General features: G+C 34.3%; 2 protein-coding genes across 3 annotated transcripts; one reads left to right on the top strand and one right to left on the bottom strand.

The window, feature by feature from the left end:
* Positions 1–7,155: 7,155 nt before the first annotated feature.
* LOC104246652 (G-type lectin S-receptor-like serine/threonine-protein kinase At5g35370) lies at positions 7,156–9,801 on the top strand. Its single transcript, XM_009802511.2, has one exon. The coding sequence runs from the start codon at positions 7,156–7,158 to the stop codon at positions 9,799–9,801; it is 2,646 nt and encodes an 881-aa protein (XP_009800813.2).
* A 1,026-nt stretch (positions 9,802–10,827) lies between these two features.
* LOC104246650 (phosphatidylinositol 4-phosphate 5-kinase 1-like) lies at positions 10,828–15,737 on the bottom strand. 2 transcript variants are annotated; one of them, XM_070171722.1, is made up of 8 exons: positions 14,511–15,737; positions 14,080–14,244; positions 13,586–13,751; positions 13,311–13,421; positions 12,997–13,190; positions 12,793–12,911; positions 12,564–12,666; positions 10,828–11,605 (listed from the first exon to the last, which is right to left on the bottom strand). In XM_070171722.1, the coding sequence occupies exons 1-8, from the start codon at positions 15,518–15,520 to the stop codon at positions 11,332–11,334; spliced, it is 2,142 nt and encodes a 713-aa protein (XP_070027823.1). In that variant the 5' UTR covers positions 15,521–15,737; the 3' UTR covers positions 10,828–11,331. The 2 variants fall into 2 exon arrangements, with proteins under 2 accessions (XP_070027823.1, XP_009800811.1); XM_009802509.2 differs by having other exon boundaries at positions 12,594–12,666; positions 14,511–15,736.
* Positions 15,738–19,709: the final 3,972 nt, after the last annotated feature.

The raw sequence follows: 19,709 nt of genomic DNA, 5'->3' as shown, positions 1-19,709 counted from the left end.
CCTGTTTTCAAATTGGTAGAAATATTGCTTGATTAGACAAGCAGTACTTTGCATTTCAGCCCCCTTATAAATGTCAAACATATACAAAATAGGTTAACTAGGCCCAATTGGAATAAGGATGGCCCAGGTCGAGTTTCACGTTGTGCACATTGGGCCTGGGCCCATAATATCTAAACGACTGCCCATACACGCGTTCATGTTTCGGATTTTGCAAATCATATTCGGAACCCGACTATAACCAACTTGTAAGCATGTAAATAAAGTTGGACCGTTCTTCTTCTTTCATTATTAGAGACAAACCCAATAGAAAACATAGTCACTATAGGATGACCTTTTAAATAAAGAATGAGACGAGCCTCGCCAAATAAAACGCACAAATTGCGGGGCCCTCACAAAAATGTATGTGTTGATTACTTAGAACTCGGGATAGGCCGTTTAGCGAACTCCACGGCCTTACCCAAAATAACAATACGTTAGTTTCTTTAGGACGCGTCTTGATTAATCTTACTTTCTTAAACCCGGGTGCACATTTATGTGACCCAAATCCAAATCTCAGCGGAGTCGAAATGTGTCTCTAATCACGGGTACATTGATTGTGATGTGGTTCAAGATGCGTGTCCATGACGTTGCAAATTCCTTTAAAAATAAGAATGAGATGAGTCTCGCCGAATAAAAATACAAAATCGCGGGGCCCTCAGTAAATATTTGCTTTAAAATTGCTTAGACTTCGGGATGGACCGTTTAGCAAAATTTCACGGCCCTACCCAAAGTAAATGATACGCTAGTCGCTTTAGGCGCGCCTTTAATAATTTAATTTTCTTAAACTCGGGTGCACATTTATGTGACCCAAATCCAAATCTCAACGGAGTCAAAGTGTGTCGACGACCACGGGTACATTGATTGTGACGCGGTTCGAGATACATTTTCACAATGTTGCAATTCTTGAAAAAATATATAAATAATGACGAAAGCGGTTAAAAGTTAAAACTTGCACATTAGCTCATAATTGTATAAAATCAGATAAACAAGCCGAATATGACAGTTGAGCGACCGTGCTAGAACCACGGAACTCGGGAATGCCTAACACCTTCTCCCGGGTTAACAGAATTCCTTATCCGGATTTCTGGTTCGCAGACTGTAATACAGAGTCATTCTTTTCCTCGATTCGGGATTAAATTGGTGACTTGGGACGCCCTAAATCTCCCAAGTGGCGACTATGAAATAAATAAACAAATCCCGTTTCGATTGTCCTTTAATTGGATAAACTCCTTCACCCTCGCGGGCGCGCAAAAAGGGAGGTGTGACAGGCATCGCCAAAAAGGCCCTAAAACTATCTTCTGCGACTTTGCAAGGCTGCGCAAACAATTCTCAAGCGGTGGAGACAGAGGCACCTCTATACGACTCTTTCGAGTTCATGTGGACTGTAGGCCTTATTTATTTGGAATTTTCTTTCATCGTTGCTTATGGAATCATGGTCGGAATCCGATGGGTCGTCGGAAAATTGTCGACTAAAATAGGTCGTCTGAAGTTTGTGGTTGAGCAATTTGAAGATTTTGTTACCTTTTTTAAGAGCATTTCAATGTATCTCGCTGTATTTCATTGTATTCACTATCTTTTTTTTCATTGTAATTCAATGTATCTCGTTGTATTCCATGTATTTCATTGTATTCAATGTCTTTTTTTCTCATTGTATTTCAATGTATCCCGTTGTGTTCCATCTATTTCATTGTATTTTGCGGTTGAGAATTTTTTTATAACTGAAAAATACAAAAATTGTGTGTTATAATTGAGTTTGTTGAGTTATATTAGGAGTCTATTATGTTAATTGATTCATTTTCCGTTTTAAAAACGGTGTAATCCCCTATTTCACGCCGTGAATACTGTCGAATACAATAATTTGTCCAGCTGTAATCCCATGTTTCAATCCATGAATACAGTCGAATACAACAACTGATTAGCTGTACTTCCCTGATTCACGCCTATTTTTGCTACTGTATTCGTGAATACAGTAGCTTAAATATATCAAATACATCTTATAACCACAGAAAATGTATCTATATTTCGTAATATAGCAAATAGTATCTATAGATGACTAATTACTACTAAAAGATAGTGATTTATGAAAATTTCTCTAATATAAATTAGTCTTTAAAACCAAAACAAAAACAAAAAAACAAAAAAAAAATATAGCCCTGATACGAAAATGGGCCTCTATCTTTGTATTTTAAATGGGCCTCTTTCTCTGAAATGTAAGTGGGCCAATTTACAACAATATCTTCGAATGGATCGAACCCAAGACATTCCAGGTTTTACAAGGGAAATATAAACGGGTTCGTGCCAGGATTAAAGGGTAAAGCGCCTCCTATAGGACTTTTTAAATTTTTGGGCTCAAACTCGAGATATCTGGTTAAAGGTAAGAATATTTTATACATCCTGCAATAACATTTGGTGGTAAATAGTTTAGACTTACTTTTAACATCCTCAATATAGTATCACTTAACTATGATTAAGTGATAAATATATGCATGCAGGACATTAAGAAAAATGTCTTGTATTCATTGATTTAGTGTAAACGCCAAATATAATTAAGGATTCAAGCAACAAATATATAAAACAAAATAAAGAGCACATACCAAAGACGTGTGATAAAATGGAAAAGATTTCTTCACACTTAATAAAATGTATTGGTTTGTACTAAGGGGTTGTTTGGTTGGAAAGAAGTTATTTCAGGATTAATTATTCCGGGATTAGTTATTCCACCTTTTCATGGGGATAAAAAAATACAATTTCGGGATAACTGATCTCGGGATTAATTATACCACAATTTTTTACCAACCAAATATGAGATAAACTCTTCTTAAATTTAGTTTCGGAATTATTTATTTCTTATCCCTCGTACCAAACGAGCCCTAAGAGTAGAAAAAAAATCTAATAGGGAGTAATTTTCCTTTAAGTGAACCGTACATGATGAATTATAATTGAATAAGTGGACTTTGAATTTTGAATACAAGATGATTGAGCCAGAAAACAGAAAATATATTCCACTAAATGATCAAGAAGAATAAACTAAGACAAGAGTACTACTATATATTACTTCTCTAACCTGTCAATGACTCAATACTGAAACCGACTGGGGAAACGTGTAGCCAAAGCGTCAAAGTTTACGCTTACGGGTCGTTGATAGGGCGTATAAGAATAATGCTAAATAAGGTGTATTAGTAATGCATGAGTTATTAATATATGGGTTAGTAATACAAGTATTAATTATACAGAGATTATTTCTTATACATTATTTGGTGTAGTGTATTAAAAATTAAAATGAATTGCATAATTTTTAAGAAATTTAATTGTTTACAAAAATGCCCTTCATATTCTTTAACTTAAGGAACTTTAAGGATAATTTTGTCTTTAATCATGCTAATGCATGCATTAATAGCCTTTGTATTGCTAATGCCATGGTTTTCTATGCATTAGCTATACATAGGATAATACTAAATAGAGTGTATAACTCATGCATGTATAAGCTATACATAAGTTGAAAAAATGTACCAAACAAAGCGGTACTAATACACAAAGCTAATGCATGCATTATTTTCTCTAACACACTCTACCAAACGACCTCTTAATGCATGCATTAGCATGGTTAAAGGCCAAATTATCATTAAAGTCTTTTAAAGCTAAAGAATACGAAGGGCATTTCCAATTTTCTTAAAAATTATGCAATGAATTTTAATTTTTAATATACCACACCAAACAATGGATAAGAAATAACCTCTACATAGCTAATATTTACATTACTAACCCATGCATTACTAATCATTGCGTTATTAATATACCTTATTCAGTATTATTCTTATACACCCTACCAAACGACCTCTTAGGGGTTGTTTGGTAGTGTATAAGAATAGTATTGAATAAAGTGTATTAGTATTATTAGAATTAGATATATTAGGATTAGTTGTGCTAAGATTATTTCTGATTATCTGTTTGGTTTCATGTATTAAAAATAATATACATTACATAATTTTTTTTAAAAGTATTCGTTTACAAAAATACCCTCGATATTGTTTGGAGAGGATTTGGAAGAAGTTTTAAAATGGCAATATTCTGTCTTTATACATGCTTATCTATATATTAAAAATTATGGTATTACTATTGCCATGATTTGTTATGTATAAAAATAGTACCGACTAGGGTATATAACTAATATAAGTTGATAAATACTATCAAATAAAATATTAATAATACCAAAACTACTACATATACTATTATTTTTTCTAATACATCCTATTAAGCGACCTATTAGTACAATATCCAAGGTTGTAGTGTATAGATATGATTCATTCTAAAAGTCTCAATTCGAATATCGAACACCGCGTAAAAATAGTAAAAAATAAGAAGAAAAAAAATTGTGCAAAGGCACATCAGCACTACCACAACATTGACCAAGTACAACCTTTGTGGTTAACTTGTCTTGTCATTTGATTTGATTAAATTGTTAAGTGGGAAAGGGGAAATAAAATATAATTTGGCCGTTGACATTGTCGAGAATTAAAGATGCATACGACTTTCAACCATTTCCTAGGTCTTTCTCAAATTATTTCTTAATCCAATGACAAAAGCCAAAGCCCCGCCCTTTTTGTGGTTATACAGTATATTTTTTTTTATTTTTTTATTTTTAATTTTCGCTCATATTTTATATTTTTGTCTAAAAAATTATTAAATATATATAAATAATAAATTTTAAATCTATTAAATTAGATGAAATGTGGTAAAATTGTGAATCTAAACCCATAAAGTTCAAATCCTAAAATCGTCTTTGCCACCACCCTATATTCATGTTGAAATTTCAGTTAATTTGAATTTGCGTCACATAAATTATTAAAGAATATTAAGAGATACAAATTTGGAACACTAAGTTGTCGCATGCAATACAATCTTTTACTGCTTGTTTTTTGAAAAGTTATTTTTATCCTGGACATTTTGTCTGAAGCACATTTTGCACAAAACTAATTTGAAAAACTAAAAGATTAGTTGAAAATATATGCATCACTATTATTTAATATAAAAAAAAGGCAGTCACGTGCTAATTCTTTTATTTTTAGTATGTAAATACATAGACAGGTATAATAGAAGATTAAACATATGTAAATTTAATATTCTTTTCTGAAATATAGAATATTACATCATCTGGATGCAGATTAAACATAGAGCATGGATATTTATATTTATTAAAAACAAGCAATGTATATTTAAATAATAATAGTGCCAATTTCTATCTTCTAGTTTATACAACCGGCACAGTATCAGTATTGGTTCTAATGATGGTGTAATAATAACAATAATGATTAAAAAATGGTATTATTATTATTATTATTATTATTATTATTATTATTATTATTATTATTATTATCCCAATTTAAAATGCATAATAAAGAAAGTTGTCGTAACTCGTAACTGCTTACACAGAGGATGTCCCCCTGGATCATTTTAATTTAGAAGGTATGCCTGTAATTGATTCTGTGTCTAAAACAGCGTGAGATCCAATGGAATTTGTCTATTCAAATAGTCTTTTATTTTATACGATACTCTGTTTAAAAATAAAAGAACGATATATTTTTATATTTGAAATTTTTTAATTTTAATTTTATCTCTAATAACACACATTTATAATCATAAAATATTATATAACATATTTAATATTATTATTTTAATGGTTTATTAGTGATATTGTATTAAATGTCTTTCATTTTAAACTTCGTTCCAAATCAAACACTATCATATAAAATAATATTTTGAAAGTAATAGTATTGGGTTCTTTAATTTTTGGCAAAATTATTTTAGTACCGTCATCGTGAGAGTGCGGTGAGATGGTTGGGATCCACTCAGTGGCGGAGCCAGAATTTTCATTAAGGGGTGTCAAAATATATAAAAGTAAACATACTGGGAACTTAAGGGGAGTCAATACATAGTATATATATATATAATTTATTTTTTTACCTACTTACACAGTGTATTTTTTTCGCGTAGGGGTGTCATTGGACACCCCTCCTATAAGGTGGCACCGCCACTAGATCCACTCATAACTAGAGGTCTCAAATTAGAGCCTTGCAAGTGAAGAACCTCCTAGTAGAAAGTTTTACTGACATAATGAGCTAAAACAGTGCAACTTCGAATTAGTCGGGCCAATGAGTTTCATGTGCGACATAATTAAACAAGCAAAAGACTAGAGAAATGTATATTTTTAGTCGCTTCCAAAAATAATAATCGATAAAATATACTATATTTATTCTATCCAAAAAAATATTCATACTTTATACGCTTTTGATTAGCAAATGCAATTAGTTCCGGCGGACCAGTATTTTGCCCAAAAAATTAATGTAGTAGCTTTACTTTTGGATACATTAAATGGAATTGGACCGCTCAATCAATGACTGCTAGCGCCGTCTGCATACTGTACAGTAAGTCAACGCGGAGAAAAATAGAAAACCCCATCCACACAAATTTTCAACTAACACCACAGTCGCCATCCTCAACAACTATCTGCTACTAACATTAAGACTCTGACATAATAATAATAATAATGAACAAATAAACCAAGAAAAATATATCTTACAGTTTCTTCAACCATTTTTCACATCACATAACAGAAACTTTTCAAGAAACACCAAAATCTCACTCTGATTATGTTGTGAGATTGACTAAATCTAATCCATAAACTCAGAAATAGAAACAAGTTTCAGCTCTTGTAATACGCAACAGGATACTGTACGTTAGAGAGTGACTTTGATGCCACGATCCAGAAATAGAAACAAGTTATTCTATGGGACAGTAATCTTGCTACCATGATCCATTGAGATTCTAAGCAACAATAATCTTGCTACCACGATCCATTGAGATTCTAAGTGACAAGAGAGACCTTACTACCACCACAATCGCAATTCATTCTAAATATTTGAGTGATCTTGCTATCACGATCCATCAGCACTTTGTTCCTTCGTTTAGGGTAAAAAAAAGTTGTGTTCTCCTTGTTGAATAGGTAAAGTAGGTATACAAACAACTTTACCTACCAAAACAAGGAGACAGGCCAGGTTGGTGCAAAAACTGCTGAATTTGAGAGTAGTTTACAGTGTTGAATTTTCAGGCCAATAGGGTATGGGATCTTCTTTTATCTTATCTATCACCACCCTTTTCTTATCATGTTTTCTTGTACACTCAGGTCCACTTTCTTTTCAACAATTAACACCAAATTTCACAGCTTCATTTCTCACTTTCATTGATACTTCAGGAGCTTTCTTGTCATCATCAAATGGAACTTTCAAAGCAGCAATTATAAACACAAAATCCCAAGAAAGATCCTTCTACTTTGTCATCATTCACTCAGAATCCAATGTTGTTGTTTGGTCAGCAAATCGCAATTTGCCCGTCTCTGATTCAGCTGAGTTGCGCCTTTCTGTTGATGGCCTCGCTCTTTTTGATGATTCAGGTGACCCCATTTGGTCAACAAAGCCATTGCATTCGCGTAGTAGTAGTTTTGTTTCTTCTATGCAGCTTCTTGAATCCGGAAACTTGTTACTGATGGATCAGTTGAATAATAGTCTGTGGGAAAGTTTTGATTTTCCGACAGATACAGTTGTTTTAGGCCAAAGATTACCTGTTGGGAAATCGTTGGTTAGTTCGGAGGAAAAAGATGAACTTGAAGAAGGGGATTATGAATTCGCGCTGGCAAAGAATGATGCATTGTTGCAGTGGAATGAAATGGTTTATTGGAAATTGACTATGGAAACTAAGGCTTTTAGAGATACAAATACTCAAGTGGAGTATATGAATATAAAGAGCAATGGTTTGTTTCTTGTTGGTGCTAATGGAACAGAAATAGCTGTCCAAGTGATATTGGGAGAGTTGAAATCTCCTGATTTTAGGGTTGCTAAATTGGAAGAGAATGGACAGTTCAGTATCAAAAGATTTAGTAAGGGAAATTGGCTGTCTGAATTCAGTGCTCCTTCTGATAGTTGTCGCGTCGCTTTCACTTGCAAGAAGCTTGGTGTTTGTGATGGTGGGAGATGTTCTTGTGCACCGGGATTTCGTGTTAGTTCTGAGGTAAATGGTAGTTGTGCTCCAATTGATAGAAATTTAGTAATGCCAGATTCTTGTAATGCATCTTTGAATGTAAATGTTACTGAATTGGGAAATTCTGTTTCATACTTGAAGCTGGAAAATGGTATGGACTATTTTGCTAATGATTTTACTGAGGCTGTAATGCGTGATGTTAGTTTATCTGTTTGTCAAGATCTTTGTTCTAAGAATTGTTCTTGTTTAGGTATTTTTCATGATCAGTCCTCAGGGTCATGTTATATGATTGAAAATTTTCTTGGTTCGATTTTGAGGGGATCGAATTCTGGTAGTGGAAGAGGTAGATTGGGATACATTAAGGTGATTTCTCAACCTTCTTCATTTGATCCAAATGATGACTTAAGTGACAAGAGGTCTAAATTCCCTGTCGTTGCTATAGTGTTACTTCCTTCTTCCGCAGTTCTGTTTATCCTTGTGATAATGGCTGGGATAATATGGTTGATGAGAAGAAAAAGATTGTTGAAAAATTCAGGGAAAGAGCTTGGCCGAGTTGATTCTTCTTTGTCTGGTGAGCTTGAAAATTTTTCCATACTAGGATTGCCTGTGAAATTTGATTATGAGGAGATAAGGCTAGCAACTGAAGATTTTAGAACTAAAGTTGGATCTGGTGGATTTGGGACAGTATATAAAGGTACACTTTCTGATGGAGCAGTTGTTGCTGTCAAGAAGATGAATTGTCTCGGGGCTCATGGGAAAAGGGAGTTTTGTACTGAGATCGCGATTATAGGAAGAATTCACCATGTTAATTTGGTGAGTTTGAAAGGATTTTGTGCACATAGGGGAGAAAGGTTTCTGGTGTATGAATATATGAAACGAGGCTCATTGGATCGTACCCTTTTTGGGAACGGACCTGCCTTAGATTGGCATACCAGATATGAGATCGCACTAGGAACAGCACGTGGGCTCGCTTATTTGCATGGTGGTTGTGAGCACAAGATCATACATTGCGATGTGAAACCAGAAAACATACTCCTACATGACAACCTGCAGGTAAAAATATCAGATTTCGGGCTTTCCAAACTGCTAAATCCTGAGCAATCTAGTTGGTTTACTACCATGAGAGGAACTCGAGGCTACTTAGCCCCCGAATGGCTGACCAGCTCAGCCATAACAGAGAAATCAGATGTCTACAGTTATGGAATGCTATTACTAGAAATAGTACGAGGGAAGAAGAACTCCTCGATTCAACAACCGAGAAACACTTCTCAGAGTGAGAGTAGCGAGAGGAATAGACTTTCTCCATCTAGTCTTGGTTCAAGAAATCAGCCAATCTATTTCCCATTATTTGCATTAGAAATGCATGAGGAGAAAAAGTACCTGGAGCTTGTGGATCCGCGGATTCTGGGGCTTGTGAAAGTTGAAGAGATCGAGAAGCTAGTACGTGTAGCTTTATGTTGTTTGCATCAAGAGCCAACTCTGAGACCAACAATGGCCAATGTTGTTGGCATGTTAGAAGGTGTGTTGCCTTTAGGTGAGCCACAGGTTCAGTCGCTCAATTTTCTGCGTTTTTATGGTCGTAGGTTTACTGAGGCATCGATGATCGAGGGTGATCAAGAGGTTAATGTGTTTGAGTTACATCAACAAAACAGGAACTTTAGCACTACTACTAGTAGCTCTTACAATTCATTCTCTTATATGTCTTCACAGCAAGTATCAGGTCCTAGATAGCACAAGTAAATCTGGTTTCTTTTAGTTCAATATGTTATCCTATATAGTGTTATTTGTTCTTGAGCCGAGGGTCTATCGGAAACAGCCTCTCTACCCCATCGGGGTAGAGGTAAGGTCTGCGTACACACTACCCTCCCCAGACCCCACTTGTGGGACTATACTGGGTTGTCGTTGTTGTTGTTGTTATTGTATATAGTGTTATTTGAATACTTTAGCTGTAATATGATGGTGGTACCTCTTTTGTAAGGCAGTAAGAGTAGAAGTTTGTAATCTTCAATTTCTTGTATATAAATTATAATTTTAAGAGCACCTCTTTCATGAAGTTCTCTTCTGTTTTTTTTTTTTTTTTGGGCCCATGTACTACTCGAAATTCTCAAGTTTGCCCTCGGTTACACTTTTGGTCTATTATACTATTATTGCTAGCAAATCGTTCGTATTTGTCCTAACTATTAACGGAGCTTTAGCGTGAAATGGATAGACTCCACATGTCCGAATTCTTGAGAAAAGATGTTCAAATTTACTCTCCTCCCCAAATTTTCTACTATGGTTCAAAATTACCCTCGAGTTGGAGCTCCATTAGGGGTCAAGGGCGACTATTTCCTAATGCCGAGAGTAATATCAATGGCGAGAGTAATATTAGATCAAAATTTTAATGAAGGACAAGGTTGCTCAATCAAATATTTATTAATGCCCTCTTTTGCTCTTCCTAATATAATTTTTCTTTAATATTCTGGTCTCCAAAAATACAAACATCGACATACAAGCCCCAAGTGTTTTCTTAACAAATGGTAGATAACTCACTTCCTCAACTTCCCTTAATCCAAGATCCATTCTTAATACAACAACTGGGGCAACAACAATAGCCGTTCACCTAATTGTTTAAAGTAAAAATAGCCGGCGGATGTATAATTTATGTATAACTGTGTATAATCTATGTTTACCGACTCAAAATAGTAACAAGTGAATTTGACCGGCTATTTGTGTAAGAATCACATAGTTTTTGAAGAATTCACTTTGAACATGCTATATTGTGAGGATTCACCCTGCCAAATCCCATCTAGAATATAAGCAAAAAGATTTCCTTTACTGTACATTTGATCAAAAATCTCCATGTTCACTCTACTCAACTCAAGAGTGACACAAAGCAAAAAGGGAAAGGGGAAAAAAGATATACATAGCTCACCTAGCTAGATAATCCTTGACATATATAGCAAGGGGACAAGGATAAAATAAAATTGGAGATCAATAACTTCAGCTACCGTGTTCTCTTGGCCATGGACGATTAAGAAGTTTCCAATAAAGAATGCATGGCTTCTAACATTGAGCCAGACCATTCATTCACACTTTACCAATGGCCAAGATCTCCACAAAAACCAGCCATCATATAATCAGCAAACAAGAACGTTAGCCGACCATGCAACTAATTATGATCTCTTCTTGTTTCTCACTTGCCTGTCCCCATAAGCTGCCAAAGAATTAAACGGAAAAGCAACAACCAATACCATTATCTTCATGCTCTTTCCATGTTCCTTACCCGTCGTCTACTTTAAAGATTCTACTTATAAAATCCCGAAATCTTTTAGAGTAGAGCTTTGGATCAACAGCAGATATGGAAGTGGGATCCACTTGTAATGACTTGTATGCATGCTCTAGCCTTTTGCTGATATCATAATCTTGAAGAATGTCAATAATGCCCAAGCAAAGGAGAGCACAGCCACCCTGTGTAGAAGTTGACTCGCTTCCATTCCCTGTTGTATGAACCGCCCTTGCAGGCACGTTTGCAGCTGAAGATACAGGAAGCTTCCTGAGACATCACAAGAGCCATGTTTGAAGTTCTTAACATTTGTAAAATATTTTGAAAATGGTTTTCTTTACATCTTTTAAATTCAAGATTGAAAAATAATGAATTGATAGGAAATTCATTCAAGGCTAGAAGATTAACACACAGTACAGACATAGAAACCAAATGACCATTTCTTAACTGGGCTTAATAAAGGTAGAAGTTTCTGTTGGAAGTCACATAACCAGCAACTTATGTATCCATGATTGTACCAGAAGATTGACAGACAAAGCTCCAAATTACTGAGGGGATAAGACAACGCCCAACATCCAACGAATGATCAATAAACGGTTCCAAACTTAGCAGTCCTTGCTATCATAACCAATACCTTACGTTATATATCTAGAGGTTATTTGTATAACTAGATGCAAAGTCAGCCAATCACATGAACTGTTCAACTATCAAATAGCTAAATTCTTGACATGCACATTTTTACAAGCGTCCAAAGTGGTTCAGCAGTTAAGGAATGAAGGTTGATTTTAACAGTTTCTTAATTGTTCAAGGATCTTGAATAGGTGCATTTTGATGTGCAGATGGTCTTTTCGGTTCCAAAACTAGCTCGTTGATTTTGATACTACGACGAAAAGTATGCTTGCATGCACAAGAAAGAGAAGTTGATGGCTGAATACTGCAGTGGCCCAAAGGAAAACTGCTTGAAAATATCAACGTATCAAGCACATAATTAGATTGGAAGTAAAATAAAATGAAATAAAACTTCAAATTGCTGAGGAAGCTCTAAGAATATTTCATATTGTTCCTTTCTGCTGGCCAAGCAGGAAGAGAAGAATTAGAAACTACAAGATGGACGCCTCTAGGAAATGAAGTGCACTTTGGTATCAAAAGAGGGGATGCCTACCCAATGTTCAGCATTTCCATAATATTATATTTCTTTTATTGATTGGAAAAGAATAGAGGTAATTACTTCAAAGTTAGGGAACCGAGCAGGACATACCATTCCTCCATCATCTGTCCCTTATCAGGACTCTCTGCATCACATAAACAATAATCTTGAGCATCAGCTTTGCCTGAAAATATATCAGTGAGTATTCTCAGGAGTGATGCAATCAAGTTGCACAAAAAGTATATCATAAAGCAGATAAAGAGATATAACAATTGCAATGTGGATGTACAAAGATTTCCAGAGTTGGTACCAGAAGGTGACAAATTCATCTCGCCATTGGTGCTATAATTGCAGAAATGAACACCAATCAAAAGACTGTAATCCATGATATTCTCAGCTTCCAGAAACTGACAATCTATATCGATTTGTCTGAGAACCAGAAGAACAAAGTCAGGCTGTTAATTCTATGAATATATAGACAAAAACAAAAGAAAATCGGACTAGTATTTATTACCTTATAAGCTCTTTAAACCAAGATTGTCGCAATTGAAAGACAAAGTTGAGATCAAGGTCTTTAAACGTGGTAGTCTCATCGGCCTCTCCTCCTGGCTTATCAGTTGTACGGCCATAAGAGGATCCTTTTAAATCAAAACGCTTATGGATAACACGTCTCGAGTAGAACATGTTCCCCATAACAACAAAACGTGTCTGGTTTATACATTGAATAAGAGAGTGTAAGAACTCGAGCAATATCTGCATACGGAACTATCCACAACCTTCTTTGGAAATCCAGAGAGTTTATAGCATTAAAAGAATCTCAAAACATACCTTTTGGCATCCAACCATTTTAACACAATGTAGACCAAAAAACTTTGTGACCAAGGAGCTTCTGTACTGACCAACATGTCGGTAATAACTTTGAAGCATCCTAATCAGCACCTGCGTAGCACAAAAAATCAGTAAAAAGAATCATATTATCTCCAGCGGCAATGTGTTGCTAAAGAGGAAAGCCATAGTGCAAGTGATATATAGAATGTACGCCCTATTCAAATAACTAACAGCTGTTTCTCTTCTTAAGTATTGAGATGCTCGCGTTCACTAACCTTAACTTCGGACTTTTTCAAAGTTTTGATGATAAATCGGTCATCTTGAGTTAGATAGAAGTTGCTGCCACTTTTCCCAGGGGAAGACAGTTCCCTAAGTGCATCATTTCCACAGATAGCTAGCATGTACTCAGCTGGATCTATTCCAAACAATTCCCTAAGCTTCCTAACAACATAATTGAAAAGGAAACAGCAATTAATATAATGTTGAAGTTTGCTCAACCACATACCAGCAGTGCTACTACCAAAACGTAATTAGCTAAACAATAACGATAAGTCAATCTCTTCCACTAAAACGTGCAAAAAATTGGATGCTGGAGTTCCACCAAACATACTTGAAAACAATCGCTAAGATTCCTAACAACATACACGAAACGGAAACAGCAGTTATTATAATGTTGCACTTTGCTCAACCACATACCAGTAGCGCAAATACCCAAAACCAATACTTAGCTAAATAATAACGATAATTCAATCTCTTTCACTATACGTACTTGAAAACCATGGGACAGTAGTCCTTCCATTTGAAGTCTAGAACCTGATGGGGCGGTGTAAATTTTGAACCTTCGGGTGGAAACCTTGTCCAGAACTTCTCATTAGGATCGAAATCCAAATTCCTTAATTCTCGGGTAACTGAGGCGTGCTTCTGAGTAGAATACCTGTATAAATGCATAACATATGAACACATAACCAACCACATAAAATTCTTAAACTTCAAACACATGGCCTAAATACATAACCAATTATATTATATAAAGTTTTTTTTCAATGATGGTGCGTCTTGGCTAGCTTGGGCGCACCTCGACTATTCCACTGGGTACCTGCTACCTCCCACTAGCGCAGGTACCGAGAACTATATATGGTTCTTATACTCCAAAAATCATGGCTTAATTGCTGAAGATAACAATAAAAAGCCGAGCATTACCTAATACCTAGCTGAAGACTAAGCACCAAATCATAATTCTTATGTCCTTTCGTTATCACTTGCCCAGGCTTCTTCGTTTCCACAACTTCAGAACTCTTCTGAAAATCCCCATTTTCATCTCCTCCTTCAGAACTCTCACTCTCTTCATCGTCGTCGTCATCATCATCATCCTCATTCCTAGGAACAAATGCCTCCCTATTATCAACAATATCACAAGTAATGTCCCCTGCTTCACCATCAGATTCCCATATACAAATCCTCGGTAAATTCACATTCCTTTCGCGCATATTCATCGTCACTGACGATCTCCTCAAAATCCCCCCACCTCCATTACCACCACCACCACCATTTCCACTACCAAAATTTTGTTTAGACAAATTACTTTCTCCCCACGAACCACCACCACCACCACTACTAGTACTACTAATACAAGTCCTACCATCAGGCCAACTAAAAACCCCATTTCCTTTAATAACCCCATTATCCCAATCCCCTTCATATCTTTTCCCATTACCCCAAATCATCACCCCTTTACCACACATAACCCCTTTTTTCCACTCCCCAATATACTCATTCCCATTCCCTCCCCACACATATCTCCCTTCCCCTTCTTGTAAATTCCATTTCCAAGAACCAACATACAAATCCCCATTAGCATACAACTTCTCACCAAACCCATGCTTCATATCTTTCGCCCACCAACCTCTATAAGTATCTCCATCAGCTCCAATAAATGTACCATATCCATCCATTCTACCTTCCTTAAAATCACCTTCATATGTTGCTCCTGATGGCCATGAAAACTTCCCTTTTCCACTTGCTTTCCCTTTTTGCCATTCTCCTTTATACATACATCCATCTGACCATAAATACTGACCATTACCGTGCGGCACTTTTCCTAAGAATGTTCCTGTGTATAGATCTCCATTTGGCAACTGTTTCAGCTCAGAAGCTATAGCTATATTATCGTCATTTGTTGGCATAATGCGCCGTGAAACACTTTCACGCATTTTTTTTCTTTTTCTTTTTTTGAGCTGTAAAGAGAAGTGATAAACTCAGTGCTATATTCGCCGGAGTAAAAACGGAACCGACGACATTGCCGGTGCCGGTGCCGGAGACTTTTTTATGGTTTAAGTTTTTCTCTCTCTTGCTTTTGCTTTTTTGAATTTTTTTTTGGTGGAATTGTTGAGCACTACTACTTTTTTCAGTAGAGAAGATTAATATAACAGCTTTTTTGAATTTTGTTGTCTGAAATGTGTTTGTTTTTTGTTTTATTTGGAGTAGTGTACGTATATTGCATAGAATATAATCTGTATTTTTATTTTATTTTATTTTATTTTATTTTGGAAAATAAAAAAGAGAAAAGAAAAAAAAAACAACGACAAAAAGAGTGTGTGTGTGAGTGTGGGGGGGGGGGGGGTGAGTAGGTATAGATTCTTGTTGGTAAAACGTCTAATAATAAATTGATTTACCCATTTTCTAATAATTTTCTTATATATAAAATAAAATATAAAATCTTTTGTTCTTTTATTTTGCTAGATTGTGCATCATTTTTATCCTTTTTCTTTTTTGGGGGTTTGAGAGCTACACCTATTTTTTTTTTAGAGTTTAAGTTATATACATAAAAAGAAATATTACATTGATCGTGCCTTTTTGCGGGGTTTGAGGGCTAAATATATTTTTCTAGAGTTTAAGTTATATTTACCGTCAGCGTAAAAGAATTTTATGCTGATCATAGATGTAACTAAACCTCTTCTTTTTATGATGATAACTTCTAAAACTTGTACCCAAGTGATATTTGACATTTGAGTGTATACATACCTTACCCCTACCTTATGTGAAATGAAGAGGTTGTTTCCGATAAACCATCAGCTCAAGAAAAGTATTTCAAATACAAAAATAAAAGAAGATGAAAATATTTAAAAAAATAAAATATTTACAACAAAAAATAGTAAAGATAACCAAAGTGATAGAAGTAACAATAATAATAAAATAAAATTAAAGTAAGATGATGATTATGATAATAATAATAATAATAATAATAATAATAATAATAATAATAATAATAATAATAATAATAATAAGATGGCGAAGGCCGGAGAGGGAGCATATAAGGTGCACAAAACTAGAATCATACTCTCCCACTAAAAAGATATAAATCGCTTGACTAACTACGAACCTGCTATCCTAATCTTTAATTTATATACTCTCATATCTAGGCCTCTAGGGTCATGATCTCAGTGAGTTGTATTTTACCGAAAGGCAATTACCTTTGCTAGTACAAATATTGGTTATTCTGCCCACCAAATGCAAAGAAATTAGCTATTGTTAGTGTTATTTGTTATGCTAGAATTTGAAGCTTGATCTCAATCATTTACATTATTTATTTATTCACTTTATTGACTACTATATCTGTTGTGACTAGGGATGTTTACTGTTTGACAGGAAACCGATCCAAACCGAAAACCGAACTAAACCGATATTTTTCTTGATTTGGATTGGTTTTGATTTTAAATTTTAAAAACCGATAATATTTTGTTTGGTTTTGGTTCTATTATAAAAAACCGAAAAAATCGAACCGAATTGATTAATTATATAAAAATATTAATAATTATTGATATATGATATAATATCTTTTCGTAAATAATTTTAAATACTTTATGCATTTTAATTATTATTTTGAATTTTAATTTATCCTACCTATATCTTAAAAGATTGCTTAAGCCCAAAAGAATAGGAATCGACCAATTTTCTTTCCTTAAGAGAATCTAATTCTCTAACCTACACACATACTTTTTCCTAATAGAAGAGTTAGAAAAAAAAACCTATGACAAGAGCGAAGAAAGCAAACTCAATTAGCAAGACTATAGTAGCTAAAGCTTGAGAAAGTAAACTTTTAGTTTGTTTTTTGTTCATTTTTTTCGTATAAACAGGTAAATAAACTTTCAGTTCCGAAATAAATATATAAAAAAACATAAATTTAGCAAATTATTTTCATATTGTTGTCTAGTGTTGTTTTACTATTATCGACTTATCATTAGCTTACTAGGAACCGAAAAACCAAACCAAACCAACAATAACCAAACCGACGGTTTTTATGTAATTTGATTTGGTTTTGGTTTTAAAATTTTAAAAATTTATTAAATTGGTTTGATTTTGAGTTTAATCAAAAATCGGCCAAACCGAACCGTGAACACCCGCAGTAGTGACACTATTACGTGCAATGGCATGCACTTTGACAATTTGATTTGTGAGTAAAACATTAGACTACATATATGGTCGTAAAACTTTATTTCGTGTTACTTTTTTATCCCAAAATTCAAATCTACTTTCTACTATTATCAATTGGTTCTATCTATTGTATCTATACATGTTATTTTAAGAAATTATTATACACATTGATTAAAAATTATTCAATAGGGTACAACATTTCAATTTTACTAAAGATGCTTTTTGCTTTTTATCTTCTACTTACTTACTATTACACGTCATTAATGCTCATTCAAGAAGAATTGTAAATGAACAAAATTCATTATGCTATCGTAAAATACAAATGATTTATTCATATATGCCATCCGTTTCAATTTATGTATCTTAATTATCTGTTTTGAGTCTGTTTAGTTTGTTTCAAATAAAAAAAATTAATTGTTATGTTAAGTAAATTTTTTATTCTAACATTCCATGTTTACCCTATGACATTTGCTTATAGAAATATTACATATATTTAAGATTACAAGATTTAAAGAGTACTTTTTATGTGTTATACATATTTTTATTTTAAACTCACAAGATTCAAAGTTTGTTTTATATTCTTAAATTTCGTATATGCTCAGATTAAAATACCAAAAAAAGAAAGTAACTTAATGGAGTAATTAGTTTAATGCATACACAAAATGAAAAGATTCTTTAGCAATTTTAGTGCCATAGAAAAAAAATGAGGAACTTTATTTAACCCTATAAAGTATGGATAACGGGATTTTGATATTCCTTTTTTATTCTTTCAATGTACTCCCTCCTTATATGATCTGTCGTGTTTCTTTTTTACACGTCCCTTAAGAAAATATTAAATAGGAAAGGTTTTTGATTATTTTATCCTTATTTATGTCTTAAGATATAGTTTCTCTTCATTTATTACTTATTCATAATTAAGGTATTTGTAGTCTTCAAGAACAAGTATTGTCCTTTCTGGTCTATATTTCATTAATGTGGTGCTTATGCTTTTCTGAGTCGAGAGTCTATAGGAAACAACTTCTCCATCCTCACAAGGTAGAGGTAAGGTCTGCGTACACACTATCCTCCCTAGACCCCACGGTGTGATATAATGCTGAGTATGTTGTTGTTGTTGTTGTTGTTGTTGCAGTCTTCAAGAACAATTAATATTAAGGGGAGAATAGAAAAAATATAATTTGTTGTTGTTGTTGTTGTAGTCTTCAAGAACAATTAATATTAAGGGTAGAATAGAAAAAATATAATTAATTTACTCTTGAACTTCTAAAATGACAAATAACTTGAGACAACTGTATGGGTCCAAATTTGGACAACCACGACCATTGACGACGACAAACGACGAGATCTTCATAGCTTGACGTCCTGTGGAGGACGACAAACAAAAGAAAAGATACTGCATGACTTTTACAATAGTGCAGGCCCAACAGGGGCACTGGGAATATTCTTTCGAATATTCCCTATGATATGTCTTTTAGGGTTCAGGAGAGGTTTGTCCCTTATATATAGCGGGAAAACAAACTTGTAAAAGGACTTTGGCTTTTTTTAGCTTAGAACATTAACTGTAATGTTTTCCTACATAAACGATTGGCATTCTTAATGTTCAATCACTCCTCTTCGCAAGATCAATAACTATTATCCATTGTGTTCATCTTTTATTCCTTTGGTTCTAGAGTTTATTATACTTAGCTAAGATTTACCCCTTCATTTTCATTGGTTGATTTATTTAAAAAGGTTCCAATATCTTTTGAGTCAAACGATTTGGCGTCGTCTGTGGGGATTTCTATAGCTGAGGTTTTAGTTTCGTCTAGATCTTGAAAGGGATAATCACCTTTTCTTAGCCTCGCAAAGAACAACAATGGCAGGAAAGGGGGAAGCAAGATTAAAGGCAATAGTATGTGTCGCGAACAACCTTCTGGATTCCATCAATAAAGCCGGCAGGAAAGACAATGAAAATGCAACGCCAAACGCTAC

Source organism: Nicotiana sylvestris, chromosome 4 (assembly GCF_000393655.2).
Source record: "Nicotiana sylvestris chromosome 4, ASM39365v2, whole genome shotgun sequence".
Classification (NCBI taxonomy): domain Eukaryota; kingdom Viridiplantae; phylum Streptophyta; class Magnoliopsida; order Solanales; family Solanaceae; genus Nicotiana; species Nicotiana sylvestris.
Note: the sequence above shows the minus strand (reverse complement) of the source record. Positions and strands in the feature narration are given on the sequence as shown.